The 22,176-nt window shown below is 34.5% G+C and overlaps 1 protein-coding gene across 1 annotated transcript in view; it reads right to left on the bottom strand.

Annotated features, from left to right (window-relative positions):
- The window catches only part of ROBO1 (roundabout guidance receptor 1), a 480,872-nt gene that overhangs the window by 123,711 nt on the left and 334,985 nt on the right, over positions 1-22,176 (bottom strand). The window contains exons 5-6 of the mRNA XM_078147422.1: positions 20,671-20,809; positions 19,763-19,890 (exon numbers count right to left, since the gene is read on the bottom strand). Of these exons, the coding sequence (XP_078003548.1) occupies positions 19,763-19,890; positions 20,671-20,809 (267 nt within the window). The remainder of the gene's footprint in view (positions 1-19,762; positions 19,891-20,670; positions 20,810-22,176) is intronic.

Raw genomic sequence — 22,176 nt, forward strand, 5'->3', positions numbered from 1 at the left:
TCTTTTGTATTTGCTATATGTCCCAGAGGTGTCTATGTGTCTTGAAGTCAAATGGCCAAAATGGAACTCATTATCATTTCCCCCCAAACCGACCCTGCTACCAAAATTCCCTATTTCTGTTGAAAGAACATTCTTTCATCTTCTAGATTCATAACATCACCTTTATACTCAGTTCTTCACACTCTCACCACACATATCTAATCAGTTGTCAGATCTGGACATTTCTACCTCCATAACATCTCTCACATATGGCCCCTTCTCTCTATTCACACAAATACCACTTTAATTCAGGCGTTAATCACCTCTTCCCTAGACTATTGCACTGGTTTCCTAATTGGTTTCTTTGCCTCAAGTCTCTCCTCAATCCAATTTATCCTCCACTCAGCTGCCAAAGTGATTTTCCTTAAGTGCAGATTTGACCAGGCCATTAACCTATTCAATAAGCTCCACTGGCTTCCTGTTGCTGCTAAGACAAAGCATCAGGTCCTTTGTTTAGCTTTCAAAGTCCTTCATGAACTGATCTCCAACCTATTTTTTAGCTTAATTACATATTATTATCTTTCTTATACTCTGTAATCTAACTAAATTAGCCTCTTCTCTACTCCTCTATTTCCAGTTGCCATGCCTTTGCACCAACCATACCCAAGTGGCAAGGCCAACAAATATTTAACCATAGTATGCTTTCCATAATGTCTAGTGTTATAGTTCTTTTTTTAAAAAAAAAATATGCAACAATGATGTAGTTTTCCTTAGAATTATGTAACTGTGCTATCTTCCCTCACTATGAGGAAAGTAAATGAATCAATATTGTTTGTTATATAAAATATACATGCATAACACATTCACACAAAGCTATATTAATAAATAAGGCTTTTTAATCCCCTTGTCAGGATCTGTATATAAAAAGTTTATTCTTCTTGCCCTATGGAATCTGTTTTAGCATTGCACATATGGAATCTCAAGGGAGTGAGAAAAAAAATTTTTTTATAAAAACAGAAACATAAGCACCAATACAAACCCAAGGCCCACCTTCCTAGCACATGCTAGATGAGTGGTTTGTACAGTATATCTGTGGCCACTTGCTTTTTGCTGTAACCCATAAAATCAGTTGTTTAGGGCAAGGCCTAACTTAGGCCAGTCTAATAGTCTAGGCTCATGATTGAAAAGAAATGTGCCAAAGAGAATCATATTCATCCATAAAAAATTATCAGTAGGTACAGAAATTCTCCTTTGCACCCCTGCATTTACCGTTTACAGTAGAAACACTAGGCGATGAAGAAGTTTCACAAAGTAATGAGAATTCCATCAAACCATAGGAGCACCAACTCCCCATTAACTGGACTTTTTATGCCTCAGGCAACAAAGAAGGCTTGTCAAAAGTTCAAGCTATAGTCTCCTGAACCAAGAAATTCCAATAAACAGAACTCCCCATTCCAAGTCATCTTCCAATCACTATCAAAGTGATCTTCCTAAAGCAAAGGCCTGACTATGCCATTCTCTTCCTTCTCCTCCTCCATATCCCCTAATTCAATCAGCTACAATGTTTCCCTATTACCTCCAGGTTCAAATAAAGAATTCTTTGCTTGGTTTTTAAATCCCTTCATTACCTGGTCCATTCTTGTCTTTCCAATTTTCTTACACCATACTACCCTCCACATTCTCTTTCCTGGCTTCCTTGCTATTCGCCAAAGACACACCATCTCCTAACCTTATGATTTTTTTATGGTTGTCTCCCACGCCTAGAATTCTCTTCCTCATCCCTACTCCCTGGCTTCTTTGGCTTCCTTCAAGTCTCAGCTAAAGTCTCACCTCCTGCAAAAAGCCTTTACTGAACCCTCTTAATACTACTCTCTTCCCTCTATGATTATCTTCAATTTATCTCGCTTATAACTTGTTTGTTCATAGTTATTTGCATGCTGTTTCCCATATTAGATAGTAAACTCCTTGAAAAAAGGGATTTTTTTTTGCCTTTCTTTGTATCCATAGTGCTTAGCACAATGCCTGGCACAAACTAAGTGCTAAGTAAATGCTGACTTAATTTGAGAATAGCAAAATGCAAATGAAAACAACTGAGCTATTTTAATTCATACTTATCATAGAGAAAAAAAATTCAGAAAAGAAAAATGACAATGCTAGAGTGACTGCAAGAAAAATAGGCACATTAATGTACTATTGTAGTTATGAATTGGTCAACACTCTAGAAAGCAATTTGGAACCATTTTTTTTTAAAGTACCTAAACTATGCATACCCTTGGACCCAGAGAGATCAAAGTAAGCCATATGTAAGAATATATTTATAACAGATATTTTTGTATTATCAAAGAACTGGTAACAAAAACAGTACCCATGAATTGAAGAATAGCTGAACAAATTATATTAAATGAAAATAATTAAATAACATTACACTGTAAGAAATCATGAAAAGTCATAGTTTCAGACAAACCTGCAAAAGACTTGTATGAGCAGATGAAATGTGAAATGAGGGAATCCAGAGAACAATTTATAGAAGAACAAGACCATCGTAAGGAAAAACAACTTTGAAAGACTTCAGAACTCTAATCCAATCCAATGACCAACCACAATTCCAAAGAATCAATGACCTACCTCTTGACAAAGAGGCAATGAACTGGTATGGAATGAGACAGGCATTTGCAAATATGATCAATAACAGGATTTGTTTTGACTGTGTATGGTAGGACTAGTGTTTTCCTGATGCAACTTATTTCCACCCAATCACAATATGAGCTGAGGCTTTACCTAAATGAGACAAAGCTTCTCCCCAATTCATGACTGGTCCAGGCTTCTTTGATTCAACTTCCAACCTCCTCAACCAAGGTGGGTAAGCCTAGTACAAAGATGCCTATGGGACCTGATTGTCACCTGCTTCCCTGATAATTTGTTGTTCAGTAGTTTCAGTCATGACCAACTCTTCATGACCCCATTTGGGGTTTTCTTGGAAGAGAAAACAAAGTAGTTTGCCATTTCCTTCTCCAGCTCATTTTACAGCTAAGAAACTGAGACAAATAGGGGTAAGTGACTTGCCCAGGGTCACACAACTAGTAACTAAGGCCAGATATGAATTCAGAAAGATGAGTTTGGGGCAGCTAGGTGATGCAGTGGATAGAGTACTGGCCCTGGAGTCAGGAGGACCTGAGTTCAAATCCAGCCTCAGACACATAATATTCACTAACTGTGTGACTCTGGGCAAGTCACTCAACCCTAATTGCCTCATATTAAAAAAAAAAAACCAGAAAGATGAGTTTTCCTGACTCCAGGCCTTGCACCACCTAGCTGCCCACAGACACATTTCTATCTGCAGACAAGGGGGGCTGGTCCAGAGATGCCAAGTGCCACAGAAAGTGCTTCATTTCATCACAACAAGGAACCTGATTTAAGGAGGTGCTGACATTAAGACATACTTCTCTGACAGTATGCATGTTTCATAAAAGGGCTTTATCTTCTTTTGATGGGGGATGGGGGTACAGAAGAACAGAAGAGGGAAATAGGGGCTAACTATGGAGTTACAAAAATGGGGGGGAGTAAGAAAAGAGAGTCATTGCAGCATTTTTAAAACGGGCAGAAGAGAAGGAAAAGAAAGCAATGTAAAAGCAGCCACAAGGTGGGTATGAGCAGGCTATAATGTAACACAAATAAAGAATTTTAAAGAATTAGAATAAAAGCTCCAAGATATTGGTTGGTCCAACCTTGGGTATGTATATATTTTATACCTTATCTATCTGATCAAAGAGTCACTGAAAAAGGTACTATTTCTTTATATCTTTCAAGGCATCTCAGATGAATATGATATATGAATTGGAGAAAACTCATTGGAAAAGAGCCTTCATGTGAGGTTTTGATTTGCCAAATCAAAAATATTTTGTTTTGTAACCAACCAACAGTAATAAGTACAGCAGCATTATATTTTCTCTTCATTTTTCAGCTTAAAATTGCATAAATATATGGTCTACTTTGGAATAACATTTAGAGAAGCCTAATTGTTCCCTTTTAAAACTTCTTCATTATGTTCTCTATACAGGTGTAGATGTTTCTCATAAATTTTTTTTTTTGTAGCAAGTGAAACGTAGATATATAGATTTGTAGTTATTGATGTTTTGTTTTTTGCCTTTTTCTGCCTAGGGGGATTAAGAATGCTCAATATGTTTTTTTTTTCATGTCTTTCATACATTTCTCAATTGTTTCACCTCCAACAGAGTTCTACTTTGTCTAATCCAATAATGTTTTCCATCTTTGTTCACTTTATTGCCCTTTCTATCTTCTCTATAAATATAACTCAGGTTGTAATATTCAAGGAGTGTAGTGATATTAATGGAGTGGTGCCTTTGACAGTGAAAAAAGTTTCAGAGGAAAAATTTTTGCATTCCTTTTTAAAACCAGTTTTTCCCTCTACTATTTCTATTTTATGAAGTCATATTTTTCAAAATCCTCTACTATTCTTCTCCATAACATCTTTCAAATGAGTTCATATATGCTAAATTAGTGTTGCCTTCAGTTACAATCTCATTCATTTGGCAAATATATCAAGTGTTTCCTAAGGGGAATTTTAGCCTCTTCTATTCTGCTCACTATGGTAATTTATCTATATCTGTTAAATTTCTACATGAAATTATTATAACCTGTGTACATTACTTTTTTCTGTATGTTTCTCTTCTCTATTAAACATAAAACATCAATTGCTTCACATGATGTACTATTTCATCACGTAGATAGTCACTCCACTAATACAGATGATAATCTCGCCACAACTTAATATGCAGTTTCATGAATTCTAATGGTCAATAAATTCCTTGTTTTGTGTTAAAGATGTCTAAGTTAATGCTCAGTCAATGAAGAGGCTGTTGCCAGCCTATATGTGAAGTCTTTTCTTCTTGCTAGGATCTACCAGGACTTGTTCTTTGTTAGCAGAACCCTTAAGAATACAAGCATCATAGGAGTCATTACAGGAGAAATAAGTACAACACTAAACTCTATAATAAACTACCTAGAAGATCCCAATTCCCTGGCCCTTCTGGATAAACTAGAATTTGCTACCTATGAATTAATGTGTGTTTAGTTCATTACATGAAAAAACTGAAGACCCTTCACAATTATGTTAGGCAACATGTTAGCAAATACTATTGATCAATTCTTTATTAAGTGACCTATCCACAGTCACAAGACAATATTATATTGATCTAAATATAGGCTCAACTTTTATCCTAAATCTGTCTGGTATAAATCTGAGTACTGCCAAGAACTGGTGTTATTTTTCAGTATTTATGTGCTTTTAAATTTCAAAATAATTCATTTTAATGGTATGACCTATATATAGAATCAATGTACATTTGGACTTATGTAATATTTCACCTTGTCTAATTTCTTTTAGGAATGAATAGTACTGTTTCTGTTTAAAAATTAGTGTACTTCATACTTTTACACTGATGTAATTTCTTATGGAATTACGGTTATTTAAAAACAGTTGCTAAAGAGAACTCACATGAGTGAGTTACAGTAAGGCTCATAGCAAAATAAAAAGTTCCCAATGTGATGTCATCATTAGAGAGAAAAAAACATTTCACTTATTATTTCTTGCACCTGACTATACTACTTTCTCCCCTCAAATACCTGCCTAATATTTTTCCCACTTTTTTTTTACTCTTTTAAAGAAAGCAACACAGTAAATACTTTTTTCCTTCTGATTGATTTTAACGATTTATATCAGTTCACTTGAAATAACACAAAACATCCACAAACCTACACAAGTGACTGACAGAAATCTGAGGACCTGTTGAATGTTCAGCAGTTAATGGAATTCAAATGGCTAGTTTTCCAAGTTAAAATAACACAATGGGTTATATTTTAGTTATCCTTTCATAAAAATTTCTGGTGGAGAAGCACAAGTCAGAAAGGTGTAGGGGCTTCAATTAATTCAAATATCATAAAAATCCAGCCTGAGTAAAACTCAGAATCATATGTGTATGCCATGAAATAAGCAAAGCTAGGAGAATTTCTTCTGCCAAATCATTCTCTTGTGAAACTCTATGATAGGATTTGATTAACATCTCAGTAAATTAAAATAAAAACATACCTGATTCCTTAAAAATCTAAATATAATCATTTTTCATGTCTTTCTTTTTTGTCTTAAACATCAAAAACCTGTTTTACTTGAGTCTTTGTATGCCAGGAAATAGATAGTGCTTTGAACATGACAAGTACTTAAATGTTTTGATGTGTGTGGGTTTTTTTAAAAAAATTGACTTCACAGTTCTCAAATTATTTTGTCAAAGTGCGGCGTTTCTTCAATGCTATCATTCAATCAATCATCAAGCATTTAATAAACACCTACTATATTCCAGGCATGAAAAGAATCTCTGCCCTCAAGGAACTAAAGTTCTGACTCGGGGAGGTAATACATACATACATAAGAATGCAAAATAAATACACAGTAGTTTTGCAAGGGAGGATAGGTTGAGACAAGTAAACCAAATAGCAGTCAAAAGAAGTAGCTCAGGCTACTTCAGGTCACATGTAGGGTGGTGGCAATGGCAGTAGAGAAAAGGGGATTCATGAGACACATGATGTTGAGTCACAAAAAACACCTTGAAAGATTTTTTCTTCCTAAGAAGTTTTCTTAAATTCAGAATTTAAAATAGCACATACACAGGAGATAGGTTATTACCTTTTAACTTTTGTTTTTAATGCATAGTTGACTATAGCATGGATTGTCACACCAAATGGGTTGGCTTAAACATCCCAAAAATGATCAGATGCTTGAAATGGAGTGGGTATATATGTGTATGTGCATGTGTGTGGGTGTGTAGGTGCATGTATTTTTGAAATAGGCTAGTCACAAAATAAGAGATAGTGAAAAACACGTTTCTCTATGTGATCCTTTAATGTTTCTCAAACTGAGTATTTTCTAATGTTTCCTAAACCATATCTCATTATTTGTGGCCTAAATTGTAACTCTGGCTTGTGACACACTTTTAATTTGCTGTGGAAATTTACTAGCTGCCTTGCTTAAGTCCACCCCAGCTCCCCATTCTTTAGCCTGCCCTGACAGAGTACCCAGAACAAGATACCATCCTAGGCAAAGAGCCAACACTGTCAAGGTGGCTACAAAGCTGAGACTTCTGGCTGCCCTTCAACAACTTCAATCTAAATATAAGACCTATAGTGTGACTCAGATTTTCAGGGGGAAACACCCCATCCTTACTTCAGGGTCAAGGATAAATGCCTCCCTCCTCATTTAGAGGTGAGGAGGAATGACTCACTCCCATCCAGATGGCCAAAGACTACAGGGAGGGAACACTTCAAGAAAACAACAACAACAACTCTATTTAAACCACACCAAAAACTCCAGCCAGATAAGCAATCACTGACATTTGCTGGACTGACCATCTCCCACTCTCAATAGATGCCCAGAGATCTTCCAGTCCATCCCTTAGGGATCACTTAAAACTCTGTATAGGACTCCCCTGGTCTCTGCCCTTAATTGTCTACAATTAGGCTTCACTGTTGCTTCACTAAATGACTGTGGAACTACTGTTGCCTATGCTGGTGATACCAGGTAAGTGTCAATGTGCCACTAATAAACCTTCTTGCAGTAACTCGTGGGGTGGGCCCCTTTGGCCAGAATCCAAACAAACTAGCTAGATAAGCAACAGTTATCTTGCCTCAGTCCATGAGCCACTGACAAGATCTGTGACTAAGTATCCTGACTACTGTATCTCCATGACAGAAGACAGGCAGCTTCACTGCTACCTCCCAACTGTCCTAGAGTAGACTAGTAGGTCACTGAATCATGAGCTCTACTGGTAGGGATCTCTGCCCCTTCTCCTTCCCCTTAGCTCATGAATAGGGTCCCAAATTAATGTGCTGAATAGTGATAATTCAGCCAGCTAGCTGCACCAATCCTGATGAACAGGGCTCTGTGATTCAGATTCAAAAGCAATGACTGTGGGTTACAACCTTATGTCTCAGCAAAAAAAACTACTTTCCCCATGAGTGCTGATCAAGGCTGTAACTAGGGTCTCTGGCTGCTGCTATCTGGGTCAGGGTCTGAACCTTTGCCTCAGCAACAGGAATGCTTCCCTCTTATGGTCAAAGCAAGGCCAGTGCCCTCCAGGCAGTTTTAATGGAATTTTTCTTGGCCCTGGAAACTCAGGCTCTGTAGGCCCTGCCATTTGGCTGGAAAAAAACAAAAAACAAAACAAAACAAAACCACTCTCTAGATCCACTATATTCAGGAAACCTTTCCTTTCCCATTCGTTATTCTTGCCCCTCCAACCTGTCCATCTGGTTCTTTCTGCCATACCTCTTTGGCTCATTATTCTCTAGGAAATGACTCCTTTTACCATGTCTGCTCCACTTAGAATCATGAGAGTAGTATTCTCTCATGGCAAGGTTCTTGTTATACCATCAGATCTAACAAACAAACAAAAAGGCTCACTAGGGAACACTAAAAGGATACACATATTTAGATTTCAACGTATAAAGTTCTCTAACTTTCAAGTAAATCTCCATTTTGAATATCGTACAGTCTACCTTCCCTTCCATATGCTCCCCCTCCAGCTAGTGACACTGACCTCTTTGCTGCTTCTTACATAAGACATTCCATCTCACAACTCTGGCTGTCTCATTCTTTGGGATTCTGTTCCTTGTCCAATCCCAATCTGCAAGAGGCTTTTCAACCCTTCACATCCCATTCCTGGTTAGTGCCTTCATTTCCTTCAGAAATGACTTTCCAGTTAGAAAACAGATAGCAACTTGTATGCTGTCTTGCCCATTAGTATGTGAGCTCCTTAACGGCAGGAACATTACTTTTTGCTTTTCTTTGCATCTCCAGAATTTAGCATAGTGTCTGGAATACACTAAGCACTTGTGGATGCTGACATGCCTGCTGACTGACTGATGCACTTAATATACTTAGGAATGTACTTGTCTCCACTTACAAGTTAAGCTCCTTGTAAAGAGGGATTACTTCATTCTTTGTATATGTGTCCTAAACTGATAGCACAGTGTCTAGCCCACATTAAATAATTAATAAATGTCTGTTAATAGTTGAACCCAAGAAATAATATTGTTTTTAATAGAGAAACATTTTAAGTTCCCCCCACCAAAAAGAAAGATGAAGGAAGAATGTCTACTCTTTCTGCTTCTGTATGATAGAATCCTAGAAATGCTAACTAGAATAAGGACAAAAAAAAAAAGTAAAAGAATGAGCATTGGCAAAAATGAATCTGAAGAACTGATGTGGATGCTACAAAAGAAAAACTAAGAGAATTTAATAAAGAAATAAGACAATAAATACTTAAAGTAGCTACCTATATAATAAAACCAAATTATTTTTATATATCACTAAGAAAAAGCAAGGAACACTGACAGAAAGAGAAATAAAATAAGAAAAAAAAGAAATATTTAGAGTTAGAATAACTGGGTTCCAATCTTGGTCCTACCACTTATGACCTGTGTGATCTTAGGGCAAATCATTTAAAAATTTGGACCTTAGGTTCTTCATTTGTAAAACTAAACTTTTGAACTAGATGACCTACACAGTCCCTTCCAGTTCTAAATCTGTGGTGCTACGACTTCCAAGCTCCTTTCCATCTCTAAATCTATGACTGCATGAAATAAAGGAAGTATTAAAAAGTCAGACAGAAATTCAGTGTTCATGGGTAGGTCATGATAATGTAGGAAAAATTACAGTGCTATCTAAATCACTTGTAGATTTTACACTATTCCAATAGAAATACCAATGTAATACTTCATAGCATTATGTGAAAAATTTAAAAAAATTTAATTTAGGAGATCAAATATTAAGGGAAATTATAAAATTATCAAGAGAAAATGAAAATTGTAAGAAGAAAGAATTTCACAGATACACTTCAAATTGTACTATTAAACAGTAATGATATAAAAAATAATAGGACTTAAAAAAACAGAAAAGTAAGGCAATTAAACAGGTTAGATACACACAGAACTGAATGCATGCCATAGCCAAATATTTGAAAAATCTATGAACATGAATCACTTAGGAAGGAATTCCTTTAAATAAGAAAATAAACAAACAAAAATTGTTGGGGAGACTAATAACAGTATGACATAGATTGAGTAGAAACAAAACTCTTATAACATATACCACAATAAATTTCAAATGGATCAACACCTAAATCTAAGAAGCCATACGATAAGAAAACAACAACGATCAATGTAATTAACATAAACATACACACAATTGTTTACAAGCATGTTTGGGGTAAATCATTCATCAAATATGACTTAAAGTTAACTACAAGAGATTAAAAATTTTTGTCAAAGCTCCTGCATAATTAAAAGCAAAGCATTCAGAATAAGAAGGAAAGGTAGAGTCAGGAAAAATTTCTTAGTTAAACATTTCTAAAAATTATGACATCCAGACTCTATAAGAAACCAATACAAATTTATAAGGGTGAGAGGTATTTGAAAAGTAATATAGAAGCATATAAGAAGTTATAAAAATACTTATTCACTTTTTTATTCAATGGTTATGCAATTATGTTTATGCTCTATGGGCATCATTAGCAGAAGAAAAAACAAGATGATCTATACAAAAATGCTTCTAGCAGAATAATCTGTAATCTTAATAAAAAACTAACAATTGGGGAATGTTGATTAAAATGTGGCATAGGTATATAATGGAATATTACTAAACTGTAAGAATTGACTCATATGAAGAATTCTTTAAACAGGAAGATAAGTAATACGTAGTGAAGAATACTGAAACAAGGAAAGGAAAACAAAGTTCACGTTAAGCAGTTTTTTTCTTAAAACCTTCAATAAATAAGTATGAGTTTACACACAAAACTATTTACATTTTAAAAGAAGAAAAGGAAATCCAAACCCCAAATTAATAAAAATAATAACAATAATGATTAATAAGTAGATAACTTGATATGCAAGACATAAGTGATTTGGTTAAGTGACATATAGAATTTTGTCCATAGAAAACAATTTGACTTATAAAATATGAGATCATATTTAGGACCAACAAAGAATTAAAACTAGATATAAATATCTGACTACTGTTTTCTGTTTTGGTGTAAAATCACATCTACTTTTCATTTACTAATTCTTTCAGTCACAGGAAGTAATTTCTTAAAAATGAACTGTTATACCCCAGAGTTAAGGAAAATTCTTATTTGAAGCATGCAATTTGGAAAACTATAAGGAGAAGAGTCTAACTAGAACATCCCACTGGGTGTAATTAAGTCTGGAGGAAACCTGGGTCCATTTTCTGCCGTTATACCTCCAATGAGAGCTAAAAGATCTGTCTTATCCACATCTGTCAACAGTGTATCAATCATGATAAGAAGGAAAAGGAGTAACTTCTTCTGGGAAGTATCCCATAAAATACTTCCCCCCCTCCCCCAGAACAGATTATAAACCACATACATTCTTAATACTCTTGATTATTTTAATGTAAAGATTTGTCACTGAAAATACTGATAGATTACATTGGGCAACAAAGAAACTCTTCAAAGACAATATGATTTGAATTTTGTAAATTTTTAAGAAATTTCTGAGAACATGGAAGAATAGTGATTACATACTGAATGACATATATGAATGACAATAAATGTAAAGAAGTTAGGCTGACATGCAGGCCATCTCCTGGAATAGGCCTACTTACTATATCCTGCTAATAAATCTACCACTCGATTCAGACAGAGAGGAAAGACAAGCAACAGTTTCTCGGGCTTCAAGAAATATGTGAATATCGGGCCCTTATAAGAAAACTAGATAGAGGATATACAAAGGTATTAAACATCAGAAGCTTGTATATATTCTATGTGCTACACTAAACAGAGAAACAAACAAATATGAGATTCAACCTTCTTAATAGTCATTTCAGTAAAGATAAGAGTGTACGATTTTTTGAAAAATGATTGAAGGATGTGAATCCATTTTTAATTGTGTCCACAATTTAATATAGCCAAAGTAACAAGAACACAATCACTCTGGGGATATGAGAATTACAAATTTACTTTTAGAAATCAAATTGGAATAGTAATAAGATGTTTTGTGGGTAAAATCACAAGGAGAGGGAAAGGCTTAATTCTGCCATCTATTTGCTATGTTTAAGAAAACAAGTATCAATAAAACACAGAAATGTAAGAAACGTTATGGGTCTGTTATAAACTCAAATTTTCTCAACTCAAAATTTGAGATTACATTTTCAATTACATGTTTATTATTTTTAGGGGAAAACAATAAATAACCATATTGGCAAAGGATACTTTATTTTTTTAAAAGGGAAATTAACATTAATAGTATCCTAAAAGAAAATCTTTTTTTTCTTTCTTTTTTTAAAAATGCATATGCTTTGAGCTTCTATATCATATATATGACCTTTTCCCTAATGGTGGAAGAACAGTTAGACTTCCAAATCTTATCTATGAAATTTTTTAAACTGCACTACTTACCCAAAGAAAAAGCATCCAGTAATGTGGCTATTACTGCTTCCCTACACTGGGGCAGACAGACTCTTTATTCATAATCATGCGCAGTTCTTAGGGAAAAAAAAATCTGGGTAACACATGTTTGTAATTCATCAAACAAGGGTTTGGATAATGATACTTAGAATTTCAAAGTTGGCCAGACAGGCACCTAAGGAAGTTTTAGTTTGTACTGATATCACTTAGTACAAAGAAATAATGTAAGATGACCTTGACCATATTCTCCAGGGGTCACAAGTATGATGTTCAAAGGCTCTAAGGCCACAATATTTAAAAGTTTTTGGTACAACAATAATGTGCTTTTTTTCCCCTCTTATATACTATTTAGCAGGTCACAACCTACAAAAGGGGCACTAACAGCACAATGACACAAAAAAATGATAAAATGCTTGAAAATTATTAAATATAAAATCAATCATAATGATAATTCATTCATACAGATACAGTTATCCATACAACCTTGGTAAATAGAGACATTAACATTCAAATAATGAAATAAGGAATCTAAAGGGAAACTTGGGGAAAGAAAAGAGGATGTCTCTTGCAACTGTGAGTTCCACAGAAAGATCTCTGCATTCTTGTGCATATAGATGGCAGGAAAATGACTTTTTTTAAAAAAATAAAGTCTCATCAAGTATGCTGTGACACATGAAACAAAGATGCTCAATGAAATACTAGTAAATGGAATACTGATAACACTAAAGAGCTGTTTATGAAGATAGTGTTTGAGGATGGGATACATATTTATAGACATCTTAAAACAGAGCCTTGACAGGGTTTTGTTCAGGGATGGAAGAAATCTAATAAGGGTTAGTTACATACCTACACAATATAAACACTGCACATACATACATGTATATGTATTTTTGTATGTGTGTATAATATAGCATAGAATCACACAAATATAATCAAGAGGGCAATAAACTGACAATAAAAGGTGAAGGAGAAAGCTGCCTACATGATATATACCTAAGAAATTAGATACCACAAGAGTAACTCTTAACATAGGAAGAGTAAAAGTATAGGTAAAAATAACCCAATATTTAAAGAAATCAATTGAAGAAAAGAGCCAACCACAAAACCAGCTCAGACATCTGGATACAAATGTACAAAGTATGCATAACAAGTAAAGTGAATTAAAGATTATAATTCCAGGAGGTAAATTTGACATCATGAATTTTAGTATGACTTGGGAGGGAATGTCTGTATGTGTATGTATGTACGTACGTATGTGTGTTTATGTGTACACATACGTTCATACACAGGCACTATTTAAAATAAAAACAAAGGTAGTGGCTTGGGGGAGTGGGGGTGGATAGTAGTTTCCATTAAGAAGAATCAGTCCCTGTAAAAACGGAGGAAGTGCAGTTGTTATTTTCAGAGTATATTGCAGATTATTAGGAAAAAGTGGAAATAAAAAAGGAGTTAAAAACAGGTCACAAGCTGGGGACAAAAGCATTCCATATTATAAGAGTCTTATCAAGGCATCAATCGGTATTCTCCAAGCCAGAAGCAAAGCAACTAACAAGTGCCTGGCTTGCCTTGATGATAAATACATTTCTCAAAAGAGGAAGGAAGAAAGGAGACGCACTTCTATGTTTGACCTTATTCAGATTACAAATAAAAGCGTATTTCTGGGGAGAAATGATGGCAACTTGCGGGGGGGATGGAGAGGTAAAGAGAAAGGGAAAGAGAGAGAGAGGGAGGGAGGGGGAGATAGAGAGGGGAATGGAGGAAGACAGGAAAACTGGGTAAGGCTTGACAGACAAAAGATTTTGAGAGAACATACATCAAAGGATTCATGGATATGACAGAGAAACTCCCGTAAACTAAAATTCTAAAGGTGGCCCAGAAAGCTTTCAAAAATGAAATGCTGAAGACTGCAAGGAAGAAATGTAAAAGTGTAAAGATATTAACATGGATGTACTGGGAGCTCCTCAACCAGCTAAGATTTTCAAAAGGCATACATGGAAGCATGAACAATTAATGGATAACTAATATAAAATCATGCCATAATAACAATAATACAAACAGTATTTTATATCAGGATGAACTCAGAGAAGAAAGCTAATGACACCAAAAAGTATATTGTTTTCTTTTGTTTTCCTAAACTAATTAAGGGGGGGAAAAAACAACAAGAGCAAAGAAAAAATTAGAAGACTTCTCAGGCATGATGGGATAATAAGAAGACAAAAATAAGACAAAAAACAAAGGTATTCGACTCTTATTATTTTCTATTTTCTCTGCCAAGAAGAAGAAATGGAAGGAAATGGAAAATGAATTTTAATGCATACATTTAGAATCAAATCAAAAGTTCTAAAGATCAAAATGAACTGAGACTGCTGAGTGAAATCAAGGACTCCAAAACAAAATTTTTTGAATCATATTGAAGAAAAGAAGAGCTTCTAAAGAAGAGATGAGACTGCTATATTGGTTGGATGGGAATAAAATAAGGATAAGAGCAACAGAGTTGCTTATATTTTATTTTGACTCTTTTTGTTTTTATTTTGCTTTGGGAATAATGTTTAAACTGGAAAGAATAAAACCAAAATGGTTGAGTTCAAAGTCAAGATGAAAAAGAAGCAAGCACCTACATTCCCTTGATTAATTCATCGACATTAATTCAATCAACATTTATTAAGCAACTTCAGTCACCAAGCTAGGTGCTGATGGTATAAATACAAAGGGTAAAATAATTCTTATTCATAAAAATCTTCTCTTTTAAATGGAGAAATAGCAAGCACATATAAACATATGTGCACATATACATGCATACATATGTATATATTTACATACATATAATGTGTATACATATACACACATATATCACAAATAAATATAAAGTAATTAAACACAAGGCAGTTTGGGAGTCTAGTACTGGAGGATAGGAGTGGGACACAAAAAGTCAGGAAAAGCCTTTACGTACAAAGTGATTTTTAAGTTGTTATCTTGAAGGAAGAGAGTGACTCTATAAGACAGAACACATTCCAGGCATGGAGGCGGCCAGCATAAAGGCATGGAAATAAAAGATGGTGTCATGTGACACAATGAAAAGGTCAATTTGTCAGTACCACAAAATGTGGAAGCATGGATAATGTCTAGTGAGGCAGGAAACAGAGGTTGGGCCAACGTTTGAAGGTGTTAAAAAGGTAATTAGTGGAATTTATATTTTATACTGGAGGCAATAGGAAGCCACTTGAGTTTACTGAGTAAGGGTCTGACTGGCATTTAAGGAAAATCTGGCTTATGGGGCAGCTAGGTGGTGAAGTAGATAGAGCACTGGACTTGGAATCAGGAAGACTCATTTTCCTGAGTTCAAATCTAGCATCAGACACTAGCTGTGTGACCCATGGCAATTCATTTAACCTGTTTGCCTCAGTTCCTCATCTGTAAACTGAGCTATAGAAGGAAATGGCAAACCACTTCAGTATGTATGCCAAGCAAATCCCAAAGGAGGTCATGAAGAGTTGGACACAACTGAAATGACTCAACAGCAACAAAGACAAGCCTGTCTGAAAATAGTTTCTTAGGCCTGTCTTCTCTAGAATTCTTAATCTTCCTCTCTCTGTGGTTCTGGATAGGGTGGTTAAATATGCAGTCTTGGCTGTAAATCATATATTTAGACCTAGCAAAAGAGCTTAGGGATCATCTAGTTCAACTCTCTTATTTTGTGGAAGAAGAAATTTGAGGCTTATTGTATCTCTGTCCCTAATTTTACTTTGTGGTTCCTGATATCTGATCTAGTCTTCTCTGGGTTCTGCCCCTATGCAGCAGTTCTGGACCATGATGTTGTAATAAGGGCAGGTGTTTTTCATTTTCAGCATTTTTGTTTTTAATTTATAGAATAGTTTATATTTATTTTTATATTTATGTTATAATATATAGAATTATAGAATTATATTATAATTTATGGAATTTATAGAATAAAACAAGCATTTCTACAACACAGCATAATAAAAAATGATTGCACAAGAAATTGCAAATCTCTTATGTACAACTTGCTATTCCTTTTAAATACAGAATAAAGTTAATCACATGAATTTCTTTTTTCTTCCCTCCCCCGCCCCCACCCTAGAGATGGCTACCATTAAACACAAATATGTATATATGTGTAAAATCATTCTACACATACTTCTATCTATAAGTTCTTTCTCTAGATGCAGATAGTGTCTTCCTTCACATAATATCTATAGTTAATTTGGGTACTGACAGTAGGCAAATGACTTATTCACTCAAAGCTATTCTTAAAACAATATTGCTGTTACTATATATAATACTCCCTTGGTTCTGCTCATTTTGCTCTTCCATTATTTTGTGCAAGTCTATCCATGTTTTTCTAAGATCACTGAGCTCATCATTTCTTATAGCACAGTAATATTCCATCACAATCACATACCACAGTCAACCATTCCCCAATTGACAGGCATCCCTACAATTTCCAGTTCTTTGCCACCACAAAGAGAGTTGCTGTAAATGTTTTAGGACACACAGGTTCTTTTCCTTTTTTCCTAATTATCTTTGGAAATACACCTAATAGTGGTATTGCTGGGTCAAAGAGTATATGCAGTTTAAAAACTGGTTGATCGAGAGAAAAAAGAGAAATACACAAAATGAATTATATCTGTCTTTCTTGTAAAGTAAGTAATTAATATTACCATGAGATGCAAAATTTTAATGCTCTGGATTTCCCAATAATCTATTAAACTCTTGCTAGGTTTCTATCTTTCAGATTTTTATATCCCTTAACTTTTCTTATACTTACAACTATACACATGGAGCACAACTCTAACTTTAAAATCCAAGCAGCCTAGGTCTTATTAATTAAATGTGTAGGTCTTGATCTTTTCTTTTTCCCTTTTGTTTTTATGAGATTGAACTAAAAATAGAAACTAATGACTAGAGAATGAACGGAAATATTTTTCTTCTTTTATCTAAATGTGAAAGCTCATAAGACTCTTAAAGAAAGTCCACAATGGAAGTATTCCCTTAAAAGTCACCTCTTTCCTCTTAATAGCCTTAGAAAAGACAATGTATTCAGAACAGCTTGACAGCATTAAATGTTTTTAATGTTAGACACACAGAAATAAGCTAGGTAATTCAGAGACAAGGCCTTTATATACTGATCTCATATAAAAATACATATTTGTTCAACAGTAAAATGCTTTCAAACCCATCATCCTTCCCCACTTCACTCCAGAATTTCATAATGACAAGGAGGAGAGAAATAAATAGAAGGAAGATCAGAGCTGGAGGGATAACAAGAAAGGATTCTTATGACATCATTCCCTGCCTAAGGGGAAAGGAAAAAAGGGATTATCTGAATGATGAACATCTGGATTATGTCTACAAAGGCAGCGAAGAAAATATGCACATGCATGTACATTACTTCACTGAATTTCACTAAAGTTTTTATATAGCAAAGAAAGAAATAACAACAGCAGTAAAACCATGGTTCTATAAAAGTTCATCATTTATCAAAAAGAAAACCAAATTAAGAGTTCTATTTATTTATTGTATAATGCAAAATCTGTGTCAGCTGCAATAAATTAGTAGGAAAAATTCACTTTGGCAAGTAATTTCTTTACCCCTTTAAAATGTCCTTATACTAAATTCAAAGATCCTCTATGGAGGATTTATGGGAAAATATGGGAAAGAATTGTATAGAATGGGGTATTAAAGAGTTTCAATCTGCATCTGTGGAGGAGGTGCTTCATCAGTGAAATAATGGGTCTATAGTAGGTAAGTATACTATGTGATCCAACTTTATAAAACACTGGAATTCTTACAATCCTCTCAGAATGCTACAGATACTGCACCAGGGAGTTTTGATGAAAGCTATAACCATTATCACAAATAGGAAATTTAATAAAATTTGATTAAGACTGCAGTTTCTTCTCTCCTAAAGGGCTCCCAAGAGTCTTTCCCACATAAACAAAAGATCTTAATGGGGTCCTCAAAAATTTTTAAGAGCATAAATGGTTTGAGAACCATTTCACTGCACCATTCTGCATCTGAAATCAGATGACTTGAGTTTGAAGTCTCCTACTTACTAGCTTTATGACAAACTACCTTATCTCTCAGGTCTATAATTTCTTTATTTATAGAAAAATGAAAAATTTATTTATATGAAAAATTTATAAAAACGTTTTGGTCTCAGGACTCACTTACACTCATAAAAATTACCAAGCAAAAGACTTATATGGTCTGATGCCGAGTGAAGTGAGCAGAACCAAGAGGACTCTGTACACAATAACAGCCACGTTATGCAATGACTAAGATTGTTAAACTGAACCCTTCTCAGCATTATGAGGATCTAAGACATCTCCAGAGGCATTGGGACAGAAAACGCTGTCCACATCCAAAGAAAGAACTATGGAAGTTGAATCACTATCACTTATTTTTACCTTCTGTTGAGTTTTGTTTCATCTTTCTGATGGTTCCTCCTATTGGTTTTAATTTTTACTTATAACTTCACTAATGTGAAGATATGTTTAATGGGTATGTAAATGTATAGACTATATCAAATTGTGCGCTGTCTTGGGGAGGGTCGGAGGGAAAGAGGGGGAGAAAAATTTTCAACTCAAAAGCATATGGAAGTGATTGTTGATAAATCAAAATAAATTATTACAATTTTTTATTTAAAAAATAACATAAAATAAGAAAAGGAAAAAATAAATAAAAATAAAAATTACCAAGGACATCCACCCTCGAAAAGGTTTTCTTTTATGTGGGTTTTATTTATGGACATTTAGCATATTAGAATTAAAATAACTTAGTATCATCATGAATATAGTTTTGACTTCATGCACTCCATGAAAGGGTCTCAGGGAACATAAGGGTCCCTAGACCGCAGTTTAAGAACTGCTAGATGAGATGACTACTTTAAAGATCATTCCAAATCTAATTTATATAACCTTCTGAGTATAACGGTTTGGTTACTCGTTTCAACTGTCAAAAATCACAGCTTTTCTAAGTCTTGGTCTTGAGGAATTGCATGATTAAAAGAAAAGAAAATCACATTGCAATGGACAGTCTAGTGATGAGCCTCTTCAAACCATATATGAGGTAGGTCCTCATATAAAAGACATAAAATCTGCAGTGAGGTCCATACTTAAAGCCTTCTGAGCTTTGCAAAACCTTCCAGAACTTCTGGCTCCAGGTGTCTGGCCTTTAAAAATGCAGAGAAGACTCTATGGTAAGGCAACAGAAGAAGAATTTTTTAGGTACCCTATAAACAAAACAAAAGACCGCAAAACAAAACAGCCTACCTTGAACTGTTAGAGTTGCTGATGCTTCAGCTTTCCCAACCATATTTTCTGCCACACATGTGTATGATCCCATATCTCCTGCCATTACCTTCCGGATTTTCAACGTATGATCATCTCGTATTTCATATCTTAGGTACATGTAAAAAGAAGAGGAAACAGTCTAGTAATTTGCTTTTTATGCATAATCTGACTACTTCTTATATAACTATAAACATAAGCACACCAACACGTCATTCTTTGCTGTGATCTGACTGTATTTAAAGCAAAACTTGAAAGTCTATAGTGTTGAACAGTTAAGCTAAAATAATCACTTTATACTTTTACATGTCTCTGGGCCTTCAGAATAATATTCCAGAGAAAAATATATTATTTAAAAATGCCTATTTCTTATACAATAGGAACTCCCAATTAAGTAAGTGTGTCTTATTAAAAACCTTAGGAGCATCCTATCTGTGGCACCTATCTGCATCTTGTCATGAGGAATTAAGCACCAATCCCTAATCGGTTTAGAGGAATAATAGTTAAATGCCAAAGAACTCTTACCCCACCATCCCAGCTAATGATTTTCCTTTTGAGGAAAAGAGAAACCTATCCGTTACTTGGGTCAATTGTTTCTCTGATTGTAAAATAACCATGTAGAATAAGAAGTAATATAAATCCACCTTGTTTCAGTAGAAAAGTAAACCTTTTCTATTCTCAATTTTCCCTGGCTATCAATCACCACCTGAGCTAGAGTTGCCTTGGCTCCAAACCAGCTGATTTGGTTGACTTCTGTGAAGATAAACTATATTACTAGGAAGAGTTCTGATAACTCTAATAAAATATGATTATAATGAAACTGAAAATCATTAGCTATTTTAGATATCTGAATATGATTAACCAGAATATTGATTATATTAACATGATACCTGGATTTGGGAAGCTCTCCATCATCTTTTCTCCACCTTACGGTAGGTACAGGGTCACCTCGGGCCTCACATTTAAATTCTGCACTGTCATCCACAGTTACTGCCAAGTTACTAGGTCTCTTCACAAACGATGGTCTTTCTAAAATTAAATATGCAATGTTTAATATAAAAGATGCATGACATTGAAACAAAGTTAAACTTTCATTTGTAATAAATTTTATTATTTAAATTATTCCATTAAAATGAAAATGGTCACTTTTTGGGGAGGGGGGTTAGGCAATTAAGTGACTTGGCCAGGATCACAGAGCTAGTAAGTGTCAAGCATCTGAGGCCAGATTTGAACTCAGGTCCCCTCCTGACTCCTGAGCTGGTGCTCTATCTACTGTGCCACCTACTACTGCCAAAATGGTCACTTTCTGAAATGTGTTTTATAAGTGAACATACATTTTACGCATAATATGCATTGTCAGCAAAATGTATATCACACAGAATGTGATAAAAATATACTGGTTGATGGATTATGACTTAACAATGGTGGTGCTCTCTAGTATTTGCTGGGTACACAGCATCTGTGCTTTCTAACTATACTCTTCCCCATCCCCTCTGTTAAAAGAAAATGATTCACCTTTCCTATGATACCATTTAAATCAAATAATCTCAAGTTCATTATTATAGTGATATTCTTTCAGTTAGTTAAAAATTCATTTTTTTCATTCAAGATAATACTCAACTTTCCTGAGTAAGTTATTCTTGTTCCCAACTGCAACACTTTTGCTCTTTTAAATATGATGTTCTTTATAGTGTTGAAGCTGCTAGGTCTTATGAAATCCTGATTGTATCTCTGTAGCACTGGGTTTTTTTTTTCTTCTTGCTTACAATATTTTCTCCTTAATCTGGGAGTTTTAAAACTTGGATAAGACATTCCTATAAGTTTTCCTCCTAGGATTTTTTTCAGGCAGTGAATTATAGATTTTTTTAAAATTTCTACTTTACTCTTTTCTCCTAGAACTTCAGGGCAATTTCCCTTAATAATTTCTTGTTATATTGAATCAATATTTTTTTTTGAACATAACTTTCAGGTAGCCCAACAATTATTCTATTGTCTCTCCTCAATCTGTTCTCCAGGTGGGTTGTTTTTCTAATGAGATGTTTCAGATTCTCCTCTATTTTTTCTAATTTTATCATTTATTATTGAATTTATCTTGTCCAACACTAGTTTTCAAGGAATTATTTTCTCCCTTAAGATTCTGGACCTCTCTCTCTAATTGGTTAACTTTCTTTTCATGATTTTCTTGGATTGCTTTCGGTTTTTTGCTAATTTTTCTTTGATATCTCATTTGATTTCTGAATTCCTTTTTAATTTATTCTAAGAACTCTTTTTGGATTTGTGACCATTTTGCATTACTTTCTGGGGCAGAAGTTTTTTTTAATCTCACTATCTTTCTCTGAATATGAACCAAGATCTTCTTCTACAACCTAGTAATTATTTATAGTCAGGCTGTTTTT

The sequence above is a fragment of the Phascolarctos cinereus genome, unplaced genomic scaffold (genome assembly GCF_003287225.1).
Source record: "Phascolarctos cinereus isolate Bilbo 61053 unplaced genomic scaffold, phaCin_HiC Scaffold_7;HRSCAF=346, whole genome shotgun sequence".
Classification (NCBI taxonomy): domain Eukaryota; kingdom Metazoa; phylum Chordata; class Mammalia; order Diprotodontia; family Phascolarctidae; genus Phascolarctos; species Phascolarctos cinereus.